This window comes from Enhydra lutris, unplaced genomic scaffold (assembly GCF_002288905.1).
Source record: "Enhydra lutris kenyoni isolate GAN:26980312 unplaced genomic scaffold, ASM228890v2 scaffoldscaffold66, whole genome shotgun sequence".
NCBI classification, from domain to species: domain Eukaryota; kingdom Metazoa; phylum Chordata; class Mammalia; order Carnivora; family Mustelidae; genus Enhydra; species Enhydra lutris.
Window position 1 is genome coordinate 6,671,228 of NW_019154150.1, and position 20,256 is coordinate 6,691,483.

At 40.9% G+C, this 20,256-nt stretch overlaps 1 protein-coding gene across 1 annotated transcript in view; it reads left to right on the forward strand.

Moving 5' to 3' along the window:
- Window positions 1-20,256, forward strand: part of LOC111158986 (sushi domain containing 5) — a 52,866-nt gene that overhangs the window by 2,239 nt on the left and 30,371 nt on the right. The window contains exons 2-3 of the mRNA XM_022521333.1: window positions 8,775-8,952; window positions 12,893-13,011. Coding sequence (XP_022377041.1) covers window positions 8,775-8,952; window positions 12,893-13,011 — 297 coding nt within the window. The remainder of the gene's footprint in view (window positions 1-8,774; window positions 8,953-12,892; window positions 13,012-20,256) is intronic.

A 20,256-nucleotide genomic window follows, 5' to 3' on the forward strand; every position in this document is an offset into this window, starting at 1 on the left:
GAGTTTTTAAAAACTCTATTGACCTATTAAAAATAAGTCACTGAGATAAATTCAAATGAAGAACATTTAGTTTACATTTGGCTAGTAAGATATGCACCTGATATATAAAAGATTTCTGTATTTTTTCCTTTTTTTCTACTGTACTTTTAAAATACTTTTGAAACTGAAAATTTTTCACATTAATTGAATGCATATTAAATGCATTACAGGAAAAGATTCATTACTTCAACATATAATTTATTGAGCATCTACTGTAAGCTAGGTACAACCTTCATTGTTGGGGATAGAATGGTGAGGAGAAATAGGTCCTTGCTATCAGGTAGCTTAAAATCCAATGGGTTAGAGAGTCAGTAGGCAAATCATTACATGAATGGAATGTGAAGCTGCAAATTTGATAGGTAATGAAATTAAAGGATAGAGATACTATAAGAGTATATACTAGAAAGTTTGGATTTGGTGTAGGAGGGTCTGAGGGGAAAGAATGAATATCTAGGTAGAGAATAGCATGACACAAACAAAACAAAACTGTGAGCAGGGAAAATGGGCCATGTGATAAGAGACAGAATGGCTGGAGCCAAGAGTCCAAAGTGGCAGTGGTTTGAAATGATGCTAAGGAAATTGGAGGGGGTAGAATGAGGTGGGTCCTCATAGACAAAAGTTTTGTTTTAATCCAAAAAAGGGAAGGAAGCCGCTGGATGATTTCCAGTAGTAGAATGATAAGATTTGCATTTTGAAAAGATCACCCTGATTGTGGTGTAGGGAGAAATGGATGGGACCAGGGCAAGACTAGATATAGAGAGACTGTATAGGATGCCATTTTAGTTGTGCAGGTGAGAAAGGGTAGAGGTATAAAGGTGGGTGGGGTGGATGGAAAGCGTCTGGACTGAAGAGAAAAATGTGAGTCATCTGTGTTAAGTATGGTCTTTGAAACCACGTGTGTGGATAGAATCCTAGGGAAAGGTTTCACAGTGAGGAGAAATGACCTAGAACTGAGCCTGGAGTGAAAAAACAGATTTAGGGTTATTGACTCTGTTCATGAGATATATTTGCCTGTAATTTTCATTTCTTAAAATATTCTTGGCATTGCCATCAGGATCGTGATGATTTTCTTTTAAAATTTGTTTGTTTGTTTGTTTGTTTGTTTTAGAGAGAGTGAGCATGGGAGAGGTACAGGGAGAGAGTCTCAAACAGACTCCATGCTGAGAGCAGAGTCCAACGTAGGGCTTGATGTCACAACCCTGAGATCATAGCCTGAGCCAAAACAAGTCGGATACTTAACTGACAGAGCCACTCAGGTGCCCCTGGGATTATGATGATTTCTAAAATAGGTTGGGAAGCTGTTCCCTCTTCTGTTCTCTGAAAAGATTGCTGCAAAGGGGCGCCTGGGTGGCTCAGTCAGTTAAGCAGCTGCTTTTGGCTTGGGTCATGATCCCAGGGTCCTGGGACGGGCTCTCTGCTCAGTGGAGAGCCTGTTTCTCCCTCTCCCTCTGCCTGCCTCTCTGCCTACATGTGTTCTGTCAAATAAATAAATAAAATCTTAAAAAAAAAACCTTAAAAAAAAGATTGCTGCAAGGTGAGCTGTTGTTTTGCTTTGTTTAGTGTTTGATAGTGAGGTCATATGTGTTTTAAGTTTTTCTCATGGGAAGATTTTAAATGAATTTATTATTATTTTTAAGATTTTATTTGAGATTTTATTTGAGATTTATTGAGAATTAAGATATTATTTGAGAGAGAGAGTGGGAGAGAGAGAGGGAGGGAGGGCAAGAGGGGTGGAGGTGGAGGGGAGAGGGAGAAGGAGAAGCAGTCTTCCCACTGAGCAGGGAGCCTGACATGGAGCTCAATTCCAGGACTCTGGGATCATGACCTGAGCTGAATGGAGACACCCAACCAACTGAGCCACCAGGGGCCCCTAAATGATGAATTTAATTTCTTTAAGTAGGTAAAGAGATACTCAGATTTTCTTTTTCATTTAGAGTTGGTTTTGTTAAGTTTGTTTTTTTATGAAATTTGTCCATTTCATCTAAATTTTCGTCCAAATGTACTGGCATATATAACATAAAAATCTTGTTTTCTTTTCAGTGTCCATGGGATCTGTAGTGATGTCCCCTTTCATTCTTGATATTGCTAATTTGTATTTTCTCTATTTTTGTCTTGATTAATTTTGCTAGGGATTTATCAATTTTATCATTCTTTAGAAAGAAGCAAATTTTTGCTTTATTTTCTCTGTTGTATATCTGTTTTTCATTTCATTGATTTTTGTTCCATTTTTATTTTCTTCCTTCTACTTCTTTAGAAACTTTAATTTTATGTTCTTTGTGTTTTTAAGATAGAAAATTAGATCATTGGTTATCAACTATTCTATCTTTGTCATATGAGCATTTGAGAATATAAATGTCCCTCAAATACTACTTTAGTTTCTCTAGCAGTTTTTGTCACTACATAAAAATATTTCAGTTGTGGTTTCTTCTTTGAACCATGGTTTATTTAGAAGTGTATTTTGTAACTTCCTTGCACAAGGGGATTTTAGTTATTATTTTGCTATTAAGGGGCAGTATAATTTGGTGCTTAGGATCAAGGATGTAGACGCTGGTTTTGTATCCCAACTGTGTGATCTTGGACAAATCATTAATACTAAATCTTAACTATAAATTGGGAGAATAGGAGTGCCTGGGTGGCTCAGTCAGTTAAGCATCTGCCTTCAGCTCAGCTCATGATCCCAGGATCCTGGGATGGAGCCCTGCATCAGGCTTCCTGCTCAGCAGAGAGCCTAATTCTCCCTTTCCCTGTATGGCTACCCCTGCTTATGCACATTCTCTCTCTCTTTCTGAGAAATAAATAAAATCTTTTTTTAAAAAATAGGAATAATAACACCTACATCACAGAGTTATTATAAAGATTAATTTAATGAGTATTTGTCAAGTAATTTGAATAACACCTGGCCCATAGTAAACACTGTATAAGTGTTTGACAAATGAAACAAGTGATTTTAGGTTATTTGTATTGTGATTTTAAAATATGCTTTGTATGATTTGAGTGTTTAAAAGTTTTTTGATTTATCTTGTAGCTCAGTATTTGAACGTTTTACAAATGTCCTTTGTGTGTCTAAAATGAATGTGTATTTTGTAGTATACAGTATTGTGCATTGGTCCTTACATCAAGTGTGTTAATTTTGTTGCTTAAATCTTCTATATTATTCCCAAGTTTTCCTGTTTTATCAATTACTGAGGAGGATAGTGTTTAAAATTATTAATTTTAACTGTGGATTTTTCCAGTTCTCCCTATAGTTTTGTTAATATTGCCTTCTTTCAGTCTAGAGTTGTTATTTAAGTGTTTAAAATTATTTTATATTACTCATGAAATAACTATCATCATAACAGAACCTGTTCTTCTCTAGCGATGCCTTTTTTAATAACAGCTTTATTGAAATATGATTCATATGCCGTACAATTCACCCATTTATAAGTGTGTGATTCACTGGTCTTTAGTATATACTCACAGAGTTATGAATCACTACACACAATTTTAGAACAGTTTTTTTTGCCCCAAAATAAACCTTATATCCATTAACATTTACTCCTTGTTTCTCCTCAACTCCCCAAGTCCTCGGCAACTACTTTCTGTCTCTGAATTTGCCTGTTTTGGACATTTCATGTAAATGGAATCACACAATATCTGGTCTTTTGTGACTGGCTTCTTTCACTTAGCATAATGTTTTTATCCATTTGCAGCATGTATCAGCGCTTCATTTCATTTCACTGCCAAATAACATTCCATTGTTTGGATATTCATACCGTACTTTATTGATCCATTCATCAGTTGATGGTCATTGAGTGGATTCTACTTTTTGGCTGTTATAAACACAATTTTACAATTATGAACTCAATTTATTATTTATTACACATAATTCTGCTATGAACATTCATATAGAAGTTTTTATATAAACGTATGTTTTTAGTTCTCTTGGGTATTCACCTGAGAGTGTGATTACTGGGTCATATGATAACTCTATGAGAAATTGCTATTAACTAAGAAATTTCTAGACTGTTTTCCAAAGCAGCTACATTCTTTTACATTTCCACCAGCAGTGTTTGAAGGTTCCACTTTTTCTACATCCTCACCATCATTTTTGTCAAAATATGTCTTTTTGATGATAGCCATCCTTGTGGGCATGAAGTAATATCTCGGGGTTTTGATTTATGTTTTTCTGTTGGCTAATAATGTTGAACATCTTTTCATGTGCTGATTGGCCATTTCTTTAAAGATGTCTGTTCAGGGGCGCCTGGGTGGCTCAGTCACTTGGGTGTTTGCCTTTGGCTCAGGTCATGATCCCCGGGTCCTGGGATGGAGCCATGTGTGGGTCTCCCTGCTCGGCAGGGAAACTGCTTCTCCCTTTCCCTCTCCCTTTGTCCCCTGCTGCTCGTGCTCTTTGTCTTTCTCAAATAAATGAACAAAATCTTTTTTAAAAAGGTGTCTGTTCAGATCCTTTGCCCATTTTTAATTTATTTTTATTTTTTTAAGATTTTATTTATTTATTTGACAGACAGAGATGACAAGTAGGCAGAGAGGAAGGCAGAGAGAGAGGGAGGGAAGCACGTTCCCTGCTGAGCAGAGAGCCTGATGCGGGGCTCGATCCCAAGACCCTGGGACCATGACCTGAGCCAAAGGCAGAGGCTTTAACCCACTGAGCCACCCAGGCGCCCCTGCCCATTTTTTAAATACCATTTTACCCCTTCTTAAATATATAGTTCTGGGGCATTAAGTATATTCACATTGTTGTACAAGCATCACCACCACTCATCTCCAGAACTTTTTCATCTTTGCCAGCTGCAACTCTGTCCCCATTAAGCATTAGTTCTCTTTCCTCCCCACCCCAGCCCTGGTAACTCCCATTCTATTTTCTGTCTCTGTAATTTGACTGATTTATTTCACTTAATATAATGTCTTCAAGATTTATCCATGTTGTATCAAATGTTTCTTCTTTTTAAGGCTGATTAATATTCTATTGTGTGTGTATGTTTGTTTACATATATATATACACATATATATACATATACATATATATATATATATACACAGATATATACACACCACATTTTGTTTATCCATTCATCTGTTGATGGACACTTTTGTTGCTTCTGCCCATAGTCATTGAATACTACTGCTGTGAATTTGTATGAATATCATTCAAGTGCCTGCTTTTATTTCTTTGGGCATATACCCAGAAGTAGAATTGCTGGATCACATGGTAATTCCACGTTTAGTTTTTTGAGGAATCACCATACTATTTTCCACAGCAGCTGCACTATTTTATAATCCCACCAGCAGTGCATTATAGTTCCAATTTTTCTCTACATTTCCGCCAATACTTGTTATTTTCTGTTGTTTCTTTTTTTATTAATAGCCATCCTAATGGGTATGAAATGGTATTTAATTGTAGCTTTGATTTGCATTTCCCTAATGGTTAGTGCTGTTGAGCATTGATTTTCAAGTTTGTGAAACGTCTTTGGAGAAACATCTTTTCAAGTCCTTTGCCCATTTTCAGTGAGGTTGTTTGGTTTCTTTAACTGTTGTTGAGTTGTTGGAGTTCTTCACCCCCTCTATATTCAAGTTTCTTATTTGATGTATATTTGCAGAAATTTTCTTTCATTCTGTGGGTTGTCTTTTCACTTTGCGTTATAGATTTTGTCCTCTGAAGCAAATAGTTTTAAATTTTGATGAAGTTCAATTTATGTATTTTCTCTTTGATTGTTTGGGCTTTTACTGTTCTATCTAAGAAATCACTGCATAATCCAAGATGACAAAGATTTCCTATGTTTTCTTGTAGGTGTTACAGTTTTAGCTCTTCCATTTAGGTCTTTGATTCTCTTTGAGTTAGCTATCGTGTGGGGAGTGAGGCAGGAGTCCGATGTCACACTTTTGCATGTGTCCATACAGTTGTCCCAGCCCCATTTCTTGAGAAGACTCTTCTTTTCCCATCGGATAGTCTTGACACCCTTGTTGAAAATCAGTTGCCTGTAAATGTGAAGGTTTCTTTCTGGAATCTTATTCTCTCTTCCATGTCTCTTTATTATCTTATTATTTTCTATCTTTTTAAACTCTTTACTACATTTTGGATGATTTCTTCTGATTTCTGTTTCAAGGATAAGTTCTTTGTTCAATTGTGTCTGATATGTAGCCAAAAACACCCATTGCAGTTTTAATTTATCACTGTATCTTTAATTTCTAGAAGTCCTATCTGATCCTTTTTTGGATCAGCCAAGCCACTTTTTACAGGTTTCTATTCTTTGCAGGTATTTTCAGACTTGTCTTTTATTCCTTTAAGTATAGTAATCATCACTGTTTTATAATATATGCCTATCAATACCAGTATCAGATTTCTCTTTGGGTCAGTGTCTGCTGAATGTTATATATGTTGCTTCTTACTAGTGGTGCCTTGTCTCCTACACACTTAGTTGTATTTTACTATCTTTGTCATTGTCTTTGAAAAAATATTTGCATGGGATTTCCTGAAACATAAGATGAAAATATTTTTTTCTCTAGACAAGATTTATGTTTGCTCCTACCAGGTGTCTAGATAAATGTCAATATCATGTCACTTTAAGCTAAATAACAGCTTAAAGTATTTTAGAGACCAGTTTTTGTTAGGACTGCAGTTCCCAATGAGGATTAGCACTTGGGTTCCTAGCACCAAGACAATTCTTCCAACAGTCCCCTGAGAATGAGGGGAGGGAACGTTGTTTATCCTTGTTCACTCTTATCCTGAGAGTTTAACCCTTCAGGGTCCAAGCTTTGCGTATCAATGTGTGCATGAGATGGTATGCAGTGGGGAGGAGGTCTATCACATTCCCTACCCTGTGAGTCCTGGGTTTTCTCTTTTAGCCCCCTTGCTCAGGGGCTTGGTCATCATCACCTCAGTTAAATTTCAAAAATTTTTTTCCAGAAGCAAATGCCATTAATACAAAAGTGTCTTGGGGGGCACCTGGGTGGCTCAGTGGGTTAAGGCCTCTGCCTTTGGCTCAGGTCATGATCCCAGGGTCCAGGGATCAAGCCCCACATCGGGCTCTCTGCTCAGCAGGGAGCCTGCTTCCTCCTCTCTCTCTGCCTGCTTCTCTGCCTGCTTGTGATCTCTGTCTGTCAAATAAATAAATAAAATCTTTAAAAAAAAAAAGTGTCTTGGGGCACATGCTTCTCCAGGCAGGGTCATCAAGTATGGTTGTTCAGGTTGTGTACTGCACACTGGTACCAAGTCTGAGGGAGGACCAGTCACCTACAGATATGTTTATTGTGAAACATTTTTGCATTTTTCTCATAACTTTGGTTCCAAAGCTAAGGGATTGTTATATTTGTTATAGTTACTTTGCAGTTGATAACAGTTAAAGTGTCTCATTCTTTTTTTTTGTAATTTATTTTCAGTGTAACAGTATTCATTGTTTTTGCACCACACCCAGTGCTCCATGCAATACATGCCCTCTCCAATACCCACCACCTGGTTCCCCCAACCTCCCACCGCCCCCACCCCTTCAAAACCCTCAGGTTGTTCTTCAGAGTCCATAGTCTCTCATGGTTCACCTCCCCTTCCAATTTCCCTCTCATTCTAATAAAATCAGTATATTATGAGAATTTTGCTAATAGAAGTGTCTCATTCTAACTGGGTGTTTTTATCCCCTGCCTTTTTTTTTTTTTTTTAAGATTTTTATTTATTTATTTGACAGACAGAGATCACAAGTAGGCAGAAACAGGCAGAGAGAGAGGGGGAAGCAGGCTCCCTGCCGAGGAAAGAGTCCGAGGCGGGGCTCAATCCCAGGACTCCAGGGTCATGACCTGAGCCAAAGGCAGAGGCTTTAACCCACTGAGCCACCCAGGTGCCCATGTCCCCACATTAAACTTGATCAGGTTATCTAAGGCATTGCTTCACCTCTACAGGAAGCTCCTAGGGACTGCATTGCTCCCATCCTCCTCCATGGTTTTCTTGCCTAAAGCTCTCTTTTGCTTTCAGCCTCAGCTTCCACCTCTGCCTGAATTAATGTTCCCATTGAGCTCATCTGCCACACGTCTTTTGAGGCCCACTATATGCCCACGTGCTGCAGGGAGCCAAGGTGCACCAGGCATAGCATCTGCTACCTTGTCTAGTTCAAGAGAAATGGCAGCAAACACAGGGAAACTCGTTGTGAGAAGGGCCTGGTAGTGTCCTGAGACAATAAGACAGCAGGGAATGGGGAGAGCTGTGTGTGGGGTCACCCTTGGGCTGAGGCAGGCAGAAGAAGGGAGAGCTGAGATTTAAATCAGTGCTCCGGACACCAACTGACCCAACTCAGGCGAACGGAGGACACTGAGCCTTACCACGTGGTATTTGTAAAATAGCTTGTAGAAAGGAAGATTTGAGGGGTTTATCCAGGTAAACATGCCAGAACAGAGCAGAGTTAACTTTTTTTTTTTTTTTTTAAAGAACACAGGAGCAAAAAACAGATTGAAACACCAAAGTAAGGTGCGCCTGGCTGGTTCAGTCTGTAGAACCTGCAACTTTTGATCTCAGGGTACTGAGTTCAAGCCCCATGTTGGCCATGGAGCCTACTAAAAACAAAAACAAAAACCCCACCAACGTAATTGTTATCACCTAGTCCCCAGGATGAGTGCAAAGGATAGCTGCTGCCCTCAGGTGTTCAGGCAAATGGAAAACTCTAGTTCTGACAGGTGTCTGCCAGAGAGTGAGTTGCCTGAGGTTAAACTCCCGTGAATCCTGGAGAAAGCCTGTGTTTGTTCTTGTCCCCACACAGGGAAGCTTTTTGTGCTGGAGTCTCAGAATGGCTCTCAGGGCCTCGAACTGGAGGTGGCTCAGCTTTCCTGCAAGAGCAGGGGCGCTCACCTGGTGTCTGCGGAAGAGCTGCGGACGGTGGTCCAGGACTGTGCCTTTGCTGTGTGCACCACCGGCTGGCTGGCAGATGGCACCCTGGGGTAAGTCAGGTGTGGACGGGGAGGCGTCCTTCCTGTTCTCCTTCCCATTCACCCCCGCTACTCCACCAAGGCTGATATGGGAGCTCAGTCATTATTTTATTGAGGTGCCAGGATAGGCAAAGTGCAACGGGCAGTAGCTTCCAGCACATTCTTGTTTTGAGTTCTCAAATAAAAATATTTTTGAGGAGTTCTGTCACAGTTTTCCCCCCTTTGTTATTTTGAATTTCCTTTTTAAGTTAAAAATAATACATGCTTGTAAAGAATTTCAAGTAATACAGGTATGTGTCAAGTACCAAGTTTTTTTTTCTCTTTTCTCTTTTTCCGCACCTCAAAGGTACTGACTCTTAACTGGTATAATTATCTCTTTTTCTCTGTGGCTATTCGTCTACAAACATATGAATAGGAGGGTGGTATGGCCACAAATTCTTTCCCCTTACTCCCATTGAAAAGCGGGGTGTGTGTCCTCTCCCTTTGAAACAGGGACAGCAGAGTATCACCTTGACTGACAAAATACAGCAGGAGCGAGACCATGTGACTTCTGAGGTTAGGTTGGAAAAAATCTCTGCCCAGATTTCTGGGACGGTCACTTTTGAGACGTCATGTAAGACGTCTGCCTATCCTGAGTGGGCCACGCTGTGAGGAAGCCCAGGCTACAGGAAGATGCCTCACATAGGTGTACCCACAGACAGCCCCCAGTGGTGTCCAGCTCATAGCCAGCATTAACTGCCAGAAATGTGAATGAGGGTGCCTTGGCATGATTCCCGCCCCCAGCTGTCAAGTTCCTGCCAGTCTGTGAGTCTTCCCAGCTCAGGCCTGAGACCAGACACTAGAGAGCAGAGACAAGCCATTCGCATCGTGCCCTGTCTGAATTCCTGACCCAAGGAATCCTTGTGGAGAAATAATTCTTGTGGCCAGCTAGGAGAAAACTGCCCATTTGTTCTGCTAACTGCTTCTTTAGTTATACTCAGAAAAGGCAGGAGCCATTCCACTGTCTCCTTCATGCCACAGGAATGTGAAAGAGCTAAATGGACTCCAACAACTACTTTGGCTGATAATAACCTTGAAGATGGGTTGGCAGATGGCCATAGAAAACACACACAACCAGGCTGACGTACAACTCCAGTTGTGCCACATGTGAAGCAGCAGTTGAATAAAAAGGACAGCGAGGCTACCTCCAAAGCTTTTCAGTGACTCTGAAACTGTGGCCCTGTCTGCTGGACATTTTACATCCAGGTTCCTAAACAGAAAAAACAGGTCCTACATGCACATGTTTCCATGGTGTAGTCAAATGTTTCCATGGTGTAGATATTTTTCATAACTCTGTTATTATCATTGCATCAGATAACCAGGGTTTTTGGGAATTCTGAAGAGCCAGTTTGGAGCCAGACTACCCATCTTCCGGGCATTACAAATCAGGACTGGGTCTTTGGAAAGGTTTGCTGTAAAGTGTTAGGACATTATTAGTAGATCTATACATTGCTGAGATGATATTTCTTTGTAGCAAACATACTTGTTTGATATATTTACTATACAACATATTAATACTAAAAATAAAAGTATTTTATTGTTTCTGGAACCAAGAAGTATCTGATCATCGGTATATACATTTCACTGTGGGTATTTCCTATACAGCCATCCCCCTCCACACTGAAAATCAATTATTTAAATGCCTGGTGCATCTTGCAATTGATGGCATAGTATACCTATAGTAGATCTGATCTTTATGTCCATGAATTTATGTTGAGGGTACTCATAAATCCAGAGGAAGATGGAGGCCTAGAGTGGTGAACACAGAATTGGAAACCAATTGTCTCCTAGAAGCTTTTGCAGATTCCATAAAGGATGGCTGAAAAACAGTAGCAATTTAGATAGCCTCAGAGGATTAGGACAGAGATTTGAATTCAGGTTTTGTGTAGGCAGGCCTGCAGAGTCCTTTGGTTTGGGCTGGGACTTTACAGGGCTATAACCCAGGAGTACAAGTAAATTGGAAGAAGCATACAAGCCCTCATAGTAGCCACAGTATAGCTTAAAATTCTCTGGAGCCATGAATGTGGCTGGATGATACTGGAGTTCCAGTGTTTCTGATAGCTAGCAGAACTGATTTTAAAAATCCACTCTAGAAGGGAATAACATTATCCTAGCAATTTATTTCCACAAACAATTTTAGAAAATATAGGATTTGTCCCACAATATAAAATAACCAGTCACATAGGAGATAAGGCAACCAGAATAAAGACAGCAAGTAGAAACTCTAAATATTTGCATTGGTAGAGGCAGACTTCAAATAACTTTTTCAAATGTTCAAAGATTCAGAAGACAAGAAGGAGAATTTTGGAAAAAGGCTGAAACTATGAAAATAACCAAATGGAAACCCTAGAAGTGAAACACAATAACTCAAATTAAGAGCATAATGGATGGATCTAACAGCTGATGTAAAAAGAGCCAAAGAAGAAATTAATGAACTAGAAGATATTTCAGAGGAAGTATCCAGAATAAAGAACAGAAGGAAAAAAGGATGAAAATACAGAAGAAAGGGTCAAAGGAAGAGATGCATGTAATTGGAATTCTGAAAGAAGGAGCAAAAGCAATATGAGACTTATATCCAGGCACAGATTTAAGAAGCCCTACCAAACCTGAGTAGGACAAATAAATTCAAGCTTGGCACATCATGGTGAAACTGCTAAGAATCAAATACAAAGGAAAAATATTAAAAGTAATAACAAGTACCTTCCAAGGAGCAACAATAAATGGACAATGAAAGCCCCAAAACAACTGAATGTTACTTTCGAAGTGCTGCAAGAAAGTTTTTATCAATCCAGAGTTTTATACCCAGTGAGAATATCTTCTTGGAATAAAAGTTAAATAAAGACATTTTCAGACAGACAAAAGGTGAGAAAATCCATTATATCAGACCTGCACTAAAAGAAACACTAAAGGTTAATCTTCATGCAGGAGAAAAATAATTTCAGGTGGAAGGCTGGAGATGCAAAAAAAGAAATCAATGGCAAGAGTAAATATGGGGGTAAAATGAAATTATGTAATTGTATAAAGCAGTAATAATAATACTAAACACTAAAAAATGGCACATAGGTCAGGTAGTATTTTAAGTATACTAATACATAGTATATTTTAAGTATTTTTAAGTTGTATTATTGGAGAAAGGGGTAAAAGTAATATTAAATATTAATAAGTCATAACCACTAAAAGGATAGTAAAAGGATATATAACTTTCAGACCAATATGAAAAAAAGAATGCCCAAAAAAGATTCAAACAATCAAAATAGGGGAAAGAAAAGAGAGAAAGAAAGAATGTGCAGAACTAATAGAAAGATGGCAGACTTCAAGAAGAGATCTGTGATTAAATGAGATTAAAATAGATGAGATGCTCCATTTAGAAAACAAAGATTTTTTAAAATTCTGTTATTTGCTGTTTGCCAATGACATTCCTAAATAAATCATGGGAAAAGAATAAATTATGGTTTGTATATAAGTAGCATGTATGTAGAACTGAATGATACTTCATACTCAAACTTATAAGATGCTACTAAAGCTGTACCTAGAGGGAAATGTAAAACATCTAGATGCTTGTGTTAGAACAGAGAAAAGGCTAAAGGTTTATGAGCTAAGTAATGATCCATTTTAAGAAATCTGAAGAACAGAAACAAACCCCCTCAAAGAGAAAGGAACTAAGAAGAAGAGCAGCACTTTGTGAAATAAAACAAACCTACTCTGAAACTTGAACTGATAATGTGGCCTTGACTGAGGTATCACCTGTGTCTTCCTGACTGGAGTCATTTGTTGGGGAAGACTACTTCCCTACTGACACTTTCAGTCAAAGATCTCAATTCAGAAAAAATCTCTGCTGATTCAGAACTAACCGCAGAAAAGAACTGTTTTTCCTATTCTTAGTCCTCCTAACACAGTGTCTTCTTTGTTTCAGGACAACCGTGTGTAGCAAGGGGAGTGATGAACAGCAAATCATGAGAGCCATTGATGTGAGAATTGAAAGCAACCCAGCTCCTGGTGCCACGTACAGTGCCCTTTGTATTAAGGATGAAGGTCAGTGCCAGAGCCTTTGTCAAGGTTCTGGAGGGTGCACATGGTTGTCGCCATCTTAAGTTGCATTCTCCAGAGGCAAACCTTGAGATGAAGAAGTCTTCCAAAGAAAAGCCAATAGGGCAGTGGGGCAGTAGGCAGAGAAAGGAAGTTGAGCAAGGGGTGTCACAAAACTGCAAAGTCTGCATTGGCGGTGATGTGGGGGTGACCTTGGCTCAGTCCTACAGGAGATCTCTGGAGACAGTGTAGGTCACCAGTTTTTCTGATCAGAGGGGAGAGAGCAGGGGTATTTATACCACTGCACCTGTCAGTCATTGGTTAAGGGCTGCTACAGCAGATGTAAAGTCCCAGGCACTTGTGGTTTATGCTGTGTACTGGCAAAGGGTTCCAGTAGCCTGAGCGCCACCCTCCAACAAGGACACAAAGACACCCACCGGGAACCCCTGTGAAGGGAAATGGTAAAGGTATCTAGGTAAGAGTGGGCAGACCCCTGACAGCATTTGCTACAGCTGCTGATGCAGCTTGCCCTCCAGTCTCTCTTCATGGTGGACAGCACATGAACAAGGAAAAAATCTTTTTCCCCAAAAGGAAACTTCCCTGAGGCTGCATCGTAGAGGCACCAAATCCTAATCTCCTGGGAAGGGGTCAGAGGAATTGGGAAATCAGAAAGCCAGGTGAACCCCAAGACCCTGGCTGGTGCTTGTTGGATACTTAGATACTAGATACTTAGATACTTAACAAGCTTCTCTGCTCCTATAGGGTCTTCCCCCAGAAAGGCTTCATTTGCTCATTGCTCTGGAAGAGTGTGTTATGAGAGTCTTCTGATATCTGTCCAGTAGAGCTCCTGAATGACGTGGCTTTGCTCTGTAAAGCTTGGCAAAAGCAATATCCATGGTTTGTTTTTCAAAACCACATAAGGAAATTAAGATGCTCCTTTGAATCCCAAACGTAGGCAAAATTTCAGATCCCTGAGAGAGACAGGACAGAGCCAGAAGAAAAAAGCATGGTCTTCTTTCTTCAGTGATTTCAATGACTACGCGGGGCTTCTGAGTCTTCCCCTTCCCTGGTGAACAAAGGGTATCAGTTAGCTTTTGCTATGTAACATACCACCCCAGAATGTAGCAGCTTAAAACAACGATTTATTTAGTCCACTGTTTTTTTGGATCAGCAGTTGTGTTTTTCTGCTGATCCTGGCTGAGCTCATTCCTGAGTCTACAGTCAGCTGCTGGCTAGGTGGCCTTGCTGCTGGGAGTTGGTGGCTGTTGGCTAGAGTGCTGGGGGCCACAGGACAGTCTGCACTTTCCACCTCACCGGACTTCAGACAGGTTGTGTCAGAGCAAGGATGTGCTCCTTTTTGCCCACAATTGTAGGACATGAAGCCAGAGGTTGGCAACATCCCTTCACGTCCTGTAGGGCACCAAGCTCAAAGCCATGACAGCGACTCCAGAGTTGAATTTTTTGCCAAAATAATATAATGTGCTTTCTGATATAAAGCAATCAGAAGAACACAACTTCAGTTCAGTGGCATTCCTGCCAAAAATGTGTAACTTGGATCTACTCAGGAGAAAACATGAGCCAATCTCAAATTGAGAAACATTTTACAAAATGACTTTAAAAAAATATCTAGGATAAGAAAGGCAAACTGACTCTTCTAGATTAAAATAGACTAAAAACATTTGACAATAAAATGCAAAATGTAATTTGTGATCGAGGATTGTATCCTGGACCAGAAAAAAATAGCTATTGTTGATAAAATCTGAGTATGAATTATGAATTAGAGAATAACTTAATAACTGTACTGCAGTCCTGTGAGCGAATATCTTTGTTCTTGGAAATGTGTACCAAGGTTTTAGGGACGAGGAGACATCATATCTACAACCTACTCTCAAATGGTTCAGAAAAGAGTTACAGGTATAGATATACCTATGTATTTATACATGTGTATATATGCATACCTATATTTGTCTCTGTATAAATAGGTATCTCTATCATCCATCTATCTAGAGAGAGAGACAAATGGTAAAGCAAATGGGCAAAATGAAAATACATTGGTGAATCTTATTCTTACAATTTTTCTGAAACTTTGAAATTATGTAAAAATGAAAAATCTCCAACAAAAAATGGTCTCCATACTTCTAAAAAACAACAGGAAAAACAAAAACACCCTGAATCATGGGAACCAACAAGGGAAGCTGATTCATGACAGCTGTCAACCTATGTGAGGACCGATGACCCTGCATGTGGCTCATTAGCATCCGAGTGCTCTAGAGCCCTGCCTCCCGGAGTAGTTTGCCTGAGCCTGGTCTGGCCTCCCCTCACCTCCAGGTCAGTGGGGAGGAGCTCATATGGGGAAGACTGGAGTCTTGGTCCTACCAGCCTGATTTATGAGGAGGCTTCAGTGGGCCATGAAGGGGACTCAGGGCTGCATGATGAAGGGAGACTAAGGTGGGAGGGCTGCTTGCTCTTGAGCATTCTAGAAAAGCAGGATGGATTCCCCAGAGTCTCAGGGAGAGTGCCGTCCCTGTGGAGAACTGCCTTTCATCCTTTTGAAAGAGCCCATCAACCCTCCTCCCTCCTCAGGGAGCAGTTGCTTTTCCTCAGTGGAGCCTTTGTTGGCAGCACAGGCAACAAGGGCAATCTGTGTGCTGAGGGCAGGTGTAGCGCCTCGGCCTCAGCTGAGAACAGGCAGCACCTTGAGGTTCTGCGGCAGCACAGGTGAGGTCTGGCCCAGCGTTCGCCCCAGGGCAGTGTCATCCCCTAAGGCTGACTTTTTCCGGATGATGCCTGGGCACTTAGCTCTGTGTTGCTGCTTCTCTCTGGCAAGATGGAAGGAATGAAGTGTGATAACTCCAAAAATGGCAGGCATGTGCCTCATGAAGAGCCCTGAAGGAAAACAGAGCCTGTGGAATATCCAGGCAGCTTCCTTCCTGTGTTTCTCTTTTGAAATAAAGCTCATCATGAAAGTAGACTTTTCTCATTTGCTTCCAGTATTTTTGTTTCACTGACAGTGTATTTCCAGCCCTGTGGTGATCTCACTTAAACTAATAAGTGAAGTTATTTTTAACCAGCTGGATGCTGATGAAATAACCTGCTTCCTCTTGGCTTCTCTGGCTTTGCTCCTCTTGGCAGCTCGTCTGTGGGGTCAGCGGCATGGGGTCTGGAGGCTTCGTGTGTCCTCTTGCCTTCTCCCTGTTGCACCCCCCAAGGCTCCATGTCGGGTATGCTTCTGTTCCTCCCTGGGCCTGGCTGCCCTCTCCCACCAGCCCACCTCACCTGCTTAGCACTGCATGCCCCTGCCCTGTGTGCTTTGCTTTTGCCTGTATTTCCTTAAAAACTAAAAAGGAATTATTCCCTTCCTTTATGTCATCAAGTAGAGAGCTGATGCTCACCTCTTTGAGAGCAATCAGGAATTTGTGAGAGTAGCCAGTTCCCAAGTCGGCCTGGAGGAGGCCCTGGGCCTCAGGATTGACTTTGGGGGAGATTCTCTCACTGCTTTGAGGAACCTAGAATCCATTAATCGAATGTTTTGTACAGCTGATAGAACTGATTTAGTTCAGGTTCTCCCAAGGGAGTGTGGAAGACTCTGAGCTTATTAGCATTAACCTGGTCTTGGCCATTTGTTTGTTTACTTGTCCAGGGTAATGCAAAGTCTAGTGCCCAGACTTGTAGGGGAGAGAGAGAGGACTCATCCCCACCCTCGAGGAGCTGACAGTGTATGAAGATAGGTAAGAAATGAATGTGCTTAGGAGGGTCATGAGGGAGATTCCTGAGGTGGTGGCAGTTGAGGTGGAGCTGGAAGGAGTTGGTTTCGTAGGGATAATGATCAGGGAAGGGAAGAGAGGACACTGCAGACAGAGAGAGCTCAGGTCATGATCTCAGGGTTATGTGCTGGGCATAGAGCCTGCTTAAGATTCTCTGGACCACAGGGGAAAGGAAGGAAAACTGAATGCAAAGTAATCAGAGAGGGAGACAAACCATGAGAGCCTCTGGACTCTGGGAAAAAAAACTAATGATGTACTATATGTTGGCTGACTAAACAGAATAATAAAAATGAAAAATAAAATTTAAAAAAAGATTCCTTCTCTCCCTCTCCCTCTGCCCATCCCCTCCCACCCCTCTCTCCCTCTCTAAAAAACAACAGGGATGCCTGGATGGCTCAGTCAGTTGAGCGTTGGCCTTTGGCTCAGGTCATGATCCCAGGGTTCTGGGGTCAAGTCCTGCATCAGGCTCTCTGCTGAGCAGGGAGCCCACTTCTCCCCCTGCCTGCCTCTCTCTCTCTGACAAATAAACAAAATCTTTAAAAAAGAACAATGAATAATACAAATATTTGTTGATGGGGAAAAATATAATGTTAAATTCTCAAGCTACAAAACAAAGCAGTTACATCATCGTGTGGCAAAATATTTTGTAAATGCGTGTGTATGTGTGCAAAACTGAAAACAAAACTGACGTTAACAAGGGTTATCATTGGTGAAATTCAAGGAGACTTTTTATTTTTCCTGTGGTATTCTTTTCCCTGTGAGTTTTTCGAGTTTTCTGGCTTATGTAAGAAGTATCGATATGGATAATTTAAAAACATTTTACCAAGAAAATCTTCAAACCAACATAAAAGCAGCAAGAATAGTTTCACAAATCCCCATGTGCCCATCACCCAGCTTCAGTAGTCAGTATTTTGCCAACTTGATTTTATCTGTTTTTCCCAGTGATTTTCTCCCATTGAGATATTTTAAAGCAAATGCCGGACATTATATCATTTTGTTCTAGAATGTTTAAAAATTATTTTTTATGAGGGGAAACTCAGGAACTAGTATTGTGTAGATTCCATGTGACAGTAATTGATTTAAATTTATTGACTGACACATAATTTAACTGTGTATGAACTTGCCCACACACTTACTGTACGTTCTACCATAGGTAGAAAGTCTGCAAGTTGGAAACCACTGCCTGAAGGCATGGATCCTTGTTAAATGCAGTTCCCCTTGGGAGAGATCATGAATAATTTTCACCCATTTATACCTCATGCTGAATAAATTGCAGATTTTCTGGAGGGGAGATGTTTTTTAAATTATTTCATGGAGGTATAATTTATATCAGCAAAATGCACAGATCTTAAGTTTGATGAGTTTTGACAAAGGTATACATCTGTGTAATCAACACCCAGTCAAGATACGGAACATTTCCCTTACCCCAGAAAGTTCCCTGCAGCTCTTTTCCAAAGATCCTCTGCCCCTCCTCATCCCAGCAGAGCCAAGGCAATCTCTGTTCTGATTCCCATCACCGTATATTAGTTTTGCCCGTTTTTGAGGGTAGGTTTTTATCTATGACACTAGTTCTCCAAGAGAGGTCCCTGGGCCAGTAGTATTAACATCACCTGGGAACTTATAAATGCAGATTCTTGGGCCCGAACTATGACCTGCTACTGAGTTAGAAACTCAAGCAGTCTCTGTGATGGGTGTGTGTGTGTTTGTGTGTGTGTGTGTGGTACAAGCCTGTGGGTGATTCTGATCACATTCAAGTTTGAGGAGCACTGATACGGAGACCTGGGAACTAACAATAAAATTGGACAGAACAGGGAGAGCAGTGCTGGTTGTGTACGGGGTGACTAGGGTGGGAGGGAACTGTGCAGGTGGGCATGAAAGTCCGCTTCTTCACATAGCTTAGATAACAGCAAAAGGAAGGAGGAAAGGTCAAGCATTTGTGTCAGAATGTCTGCATCTTGGTTTTGCAAAGGAATTATGAGGGTCTATAGGCTTAAAATTTCTCAAAAGAAAAGCATTAACTTTCATAAGAGTTCTAAATTCTGTGGAAACTGGTTATCAGAAGCTGGGATTGATTGGCAAATGAGTCCTTTATTAATACTATTTTACAGATAAGAACTTTCATAACATCTCTTTTCTTGGAAGGGAAAATGACAGAAATTGCTCTTTCCGTTGAAATTGCTGAAACCCAGCTTTCGCGTCTAAGAAATTCACAAACCACCATCTCTACCCGCGGAATAACTGAGAAGAAGCAGTGAAGGCTGTGCAGATGCATGTTTCCCTGAAGAGAATAGGATCTAGGTCTGTAGCCAGCTGGTTTTCAGAGCCCCCTGTGAGGTCTAAGATGGGAAGGTTAATGAAAGGAACTAATTCAAGTTGCGCCTGGACATGAGTGGTATTTTTGGCATGCCCTTGGCTATGTTAACACATAGAGCTGTTGTCCTGAAGTTTTTGAAATCACACCACCTAGAAGCAGTGTGTTTCCTGTCTTGAGCACCGGTGGGACATTCAGAAATACATGGTATGTGTACGCAGACTCTCGGGAGTATGGTTGTGGTTTTCCCGAGTCAGTTTCTAGCCAGAGCCATGCTGGAAATTAACTGAAAGGGAGGAAAATCCAGTGAGTCTGCTAGGGCGTGAATTTGGCCCCAAGTTCCCTTTTATCTGCTCTCAGAACAGTTCCTCTGCTCTCAGGTTTTCCTCCTAAGGAGTTGGTGTTGTGTCCCCCAGACAGAGCTACATGAGACTGATAGTATTTACCGGTCCCTTGATGCTATTTGACGAAGATCCTCCAGTTTCCCAGAATTAGGTCCTGGTAAGAGGGGAGAAAATTGGGATGTCCAGTATGAGTCCTAGCCAGCTGAGGATGGTGGAGAGAGACATAGAAGCTGTTGTCTCTCAGGTGCTAGCTGGAATTCAGGCCAGCCTCACACAACGGAGACTTTGGTCCATTCCTTTCAGGATGCCCTGCTCAGACTGAGTGATGATGCCTCTCTCCTCAGTGGGGGGCACCCCTTGGATTTGTGGCAGCTTTCAGATGGCTGCCTGTCCCTGCTTGCTCCATAGATGAAGCAAACACTCATCTCCTGGGCTACATAGTCAAGATGGTTTGGGTTAAATACAGCACTCTGTGCCATCTTCCCTGAAATGCAACCACACCATTTTTTCATTCAGAATCTCTTGTGTTGAAGAACATGAATAGCAATGATGCTCTTTGAAAAAGTGCTACTAAAATTACAAGCTGACAGGCCAATCAGGGTGGCTTAGAGCACGAATTCTGATTTCTATTTTCATCTTTTCTTAGCATATTTTCTTTTTTTTAAATTTTATTTTTTATAAACATATATTTTTATCCCCAGGGGTACAGGTCTGTGAATCGCCAGGTTTACACACTTCACAGCACTCATCATAGCACATACCCTCCCCAATGTCCATAATCCCACCCCCCCAACCCCCCTCCCCCCATTAACCCTCAGTTTGTTTTGTGAGA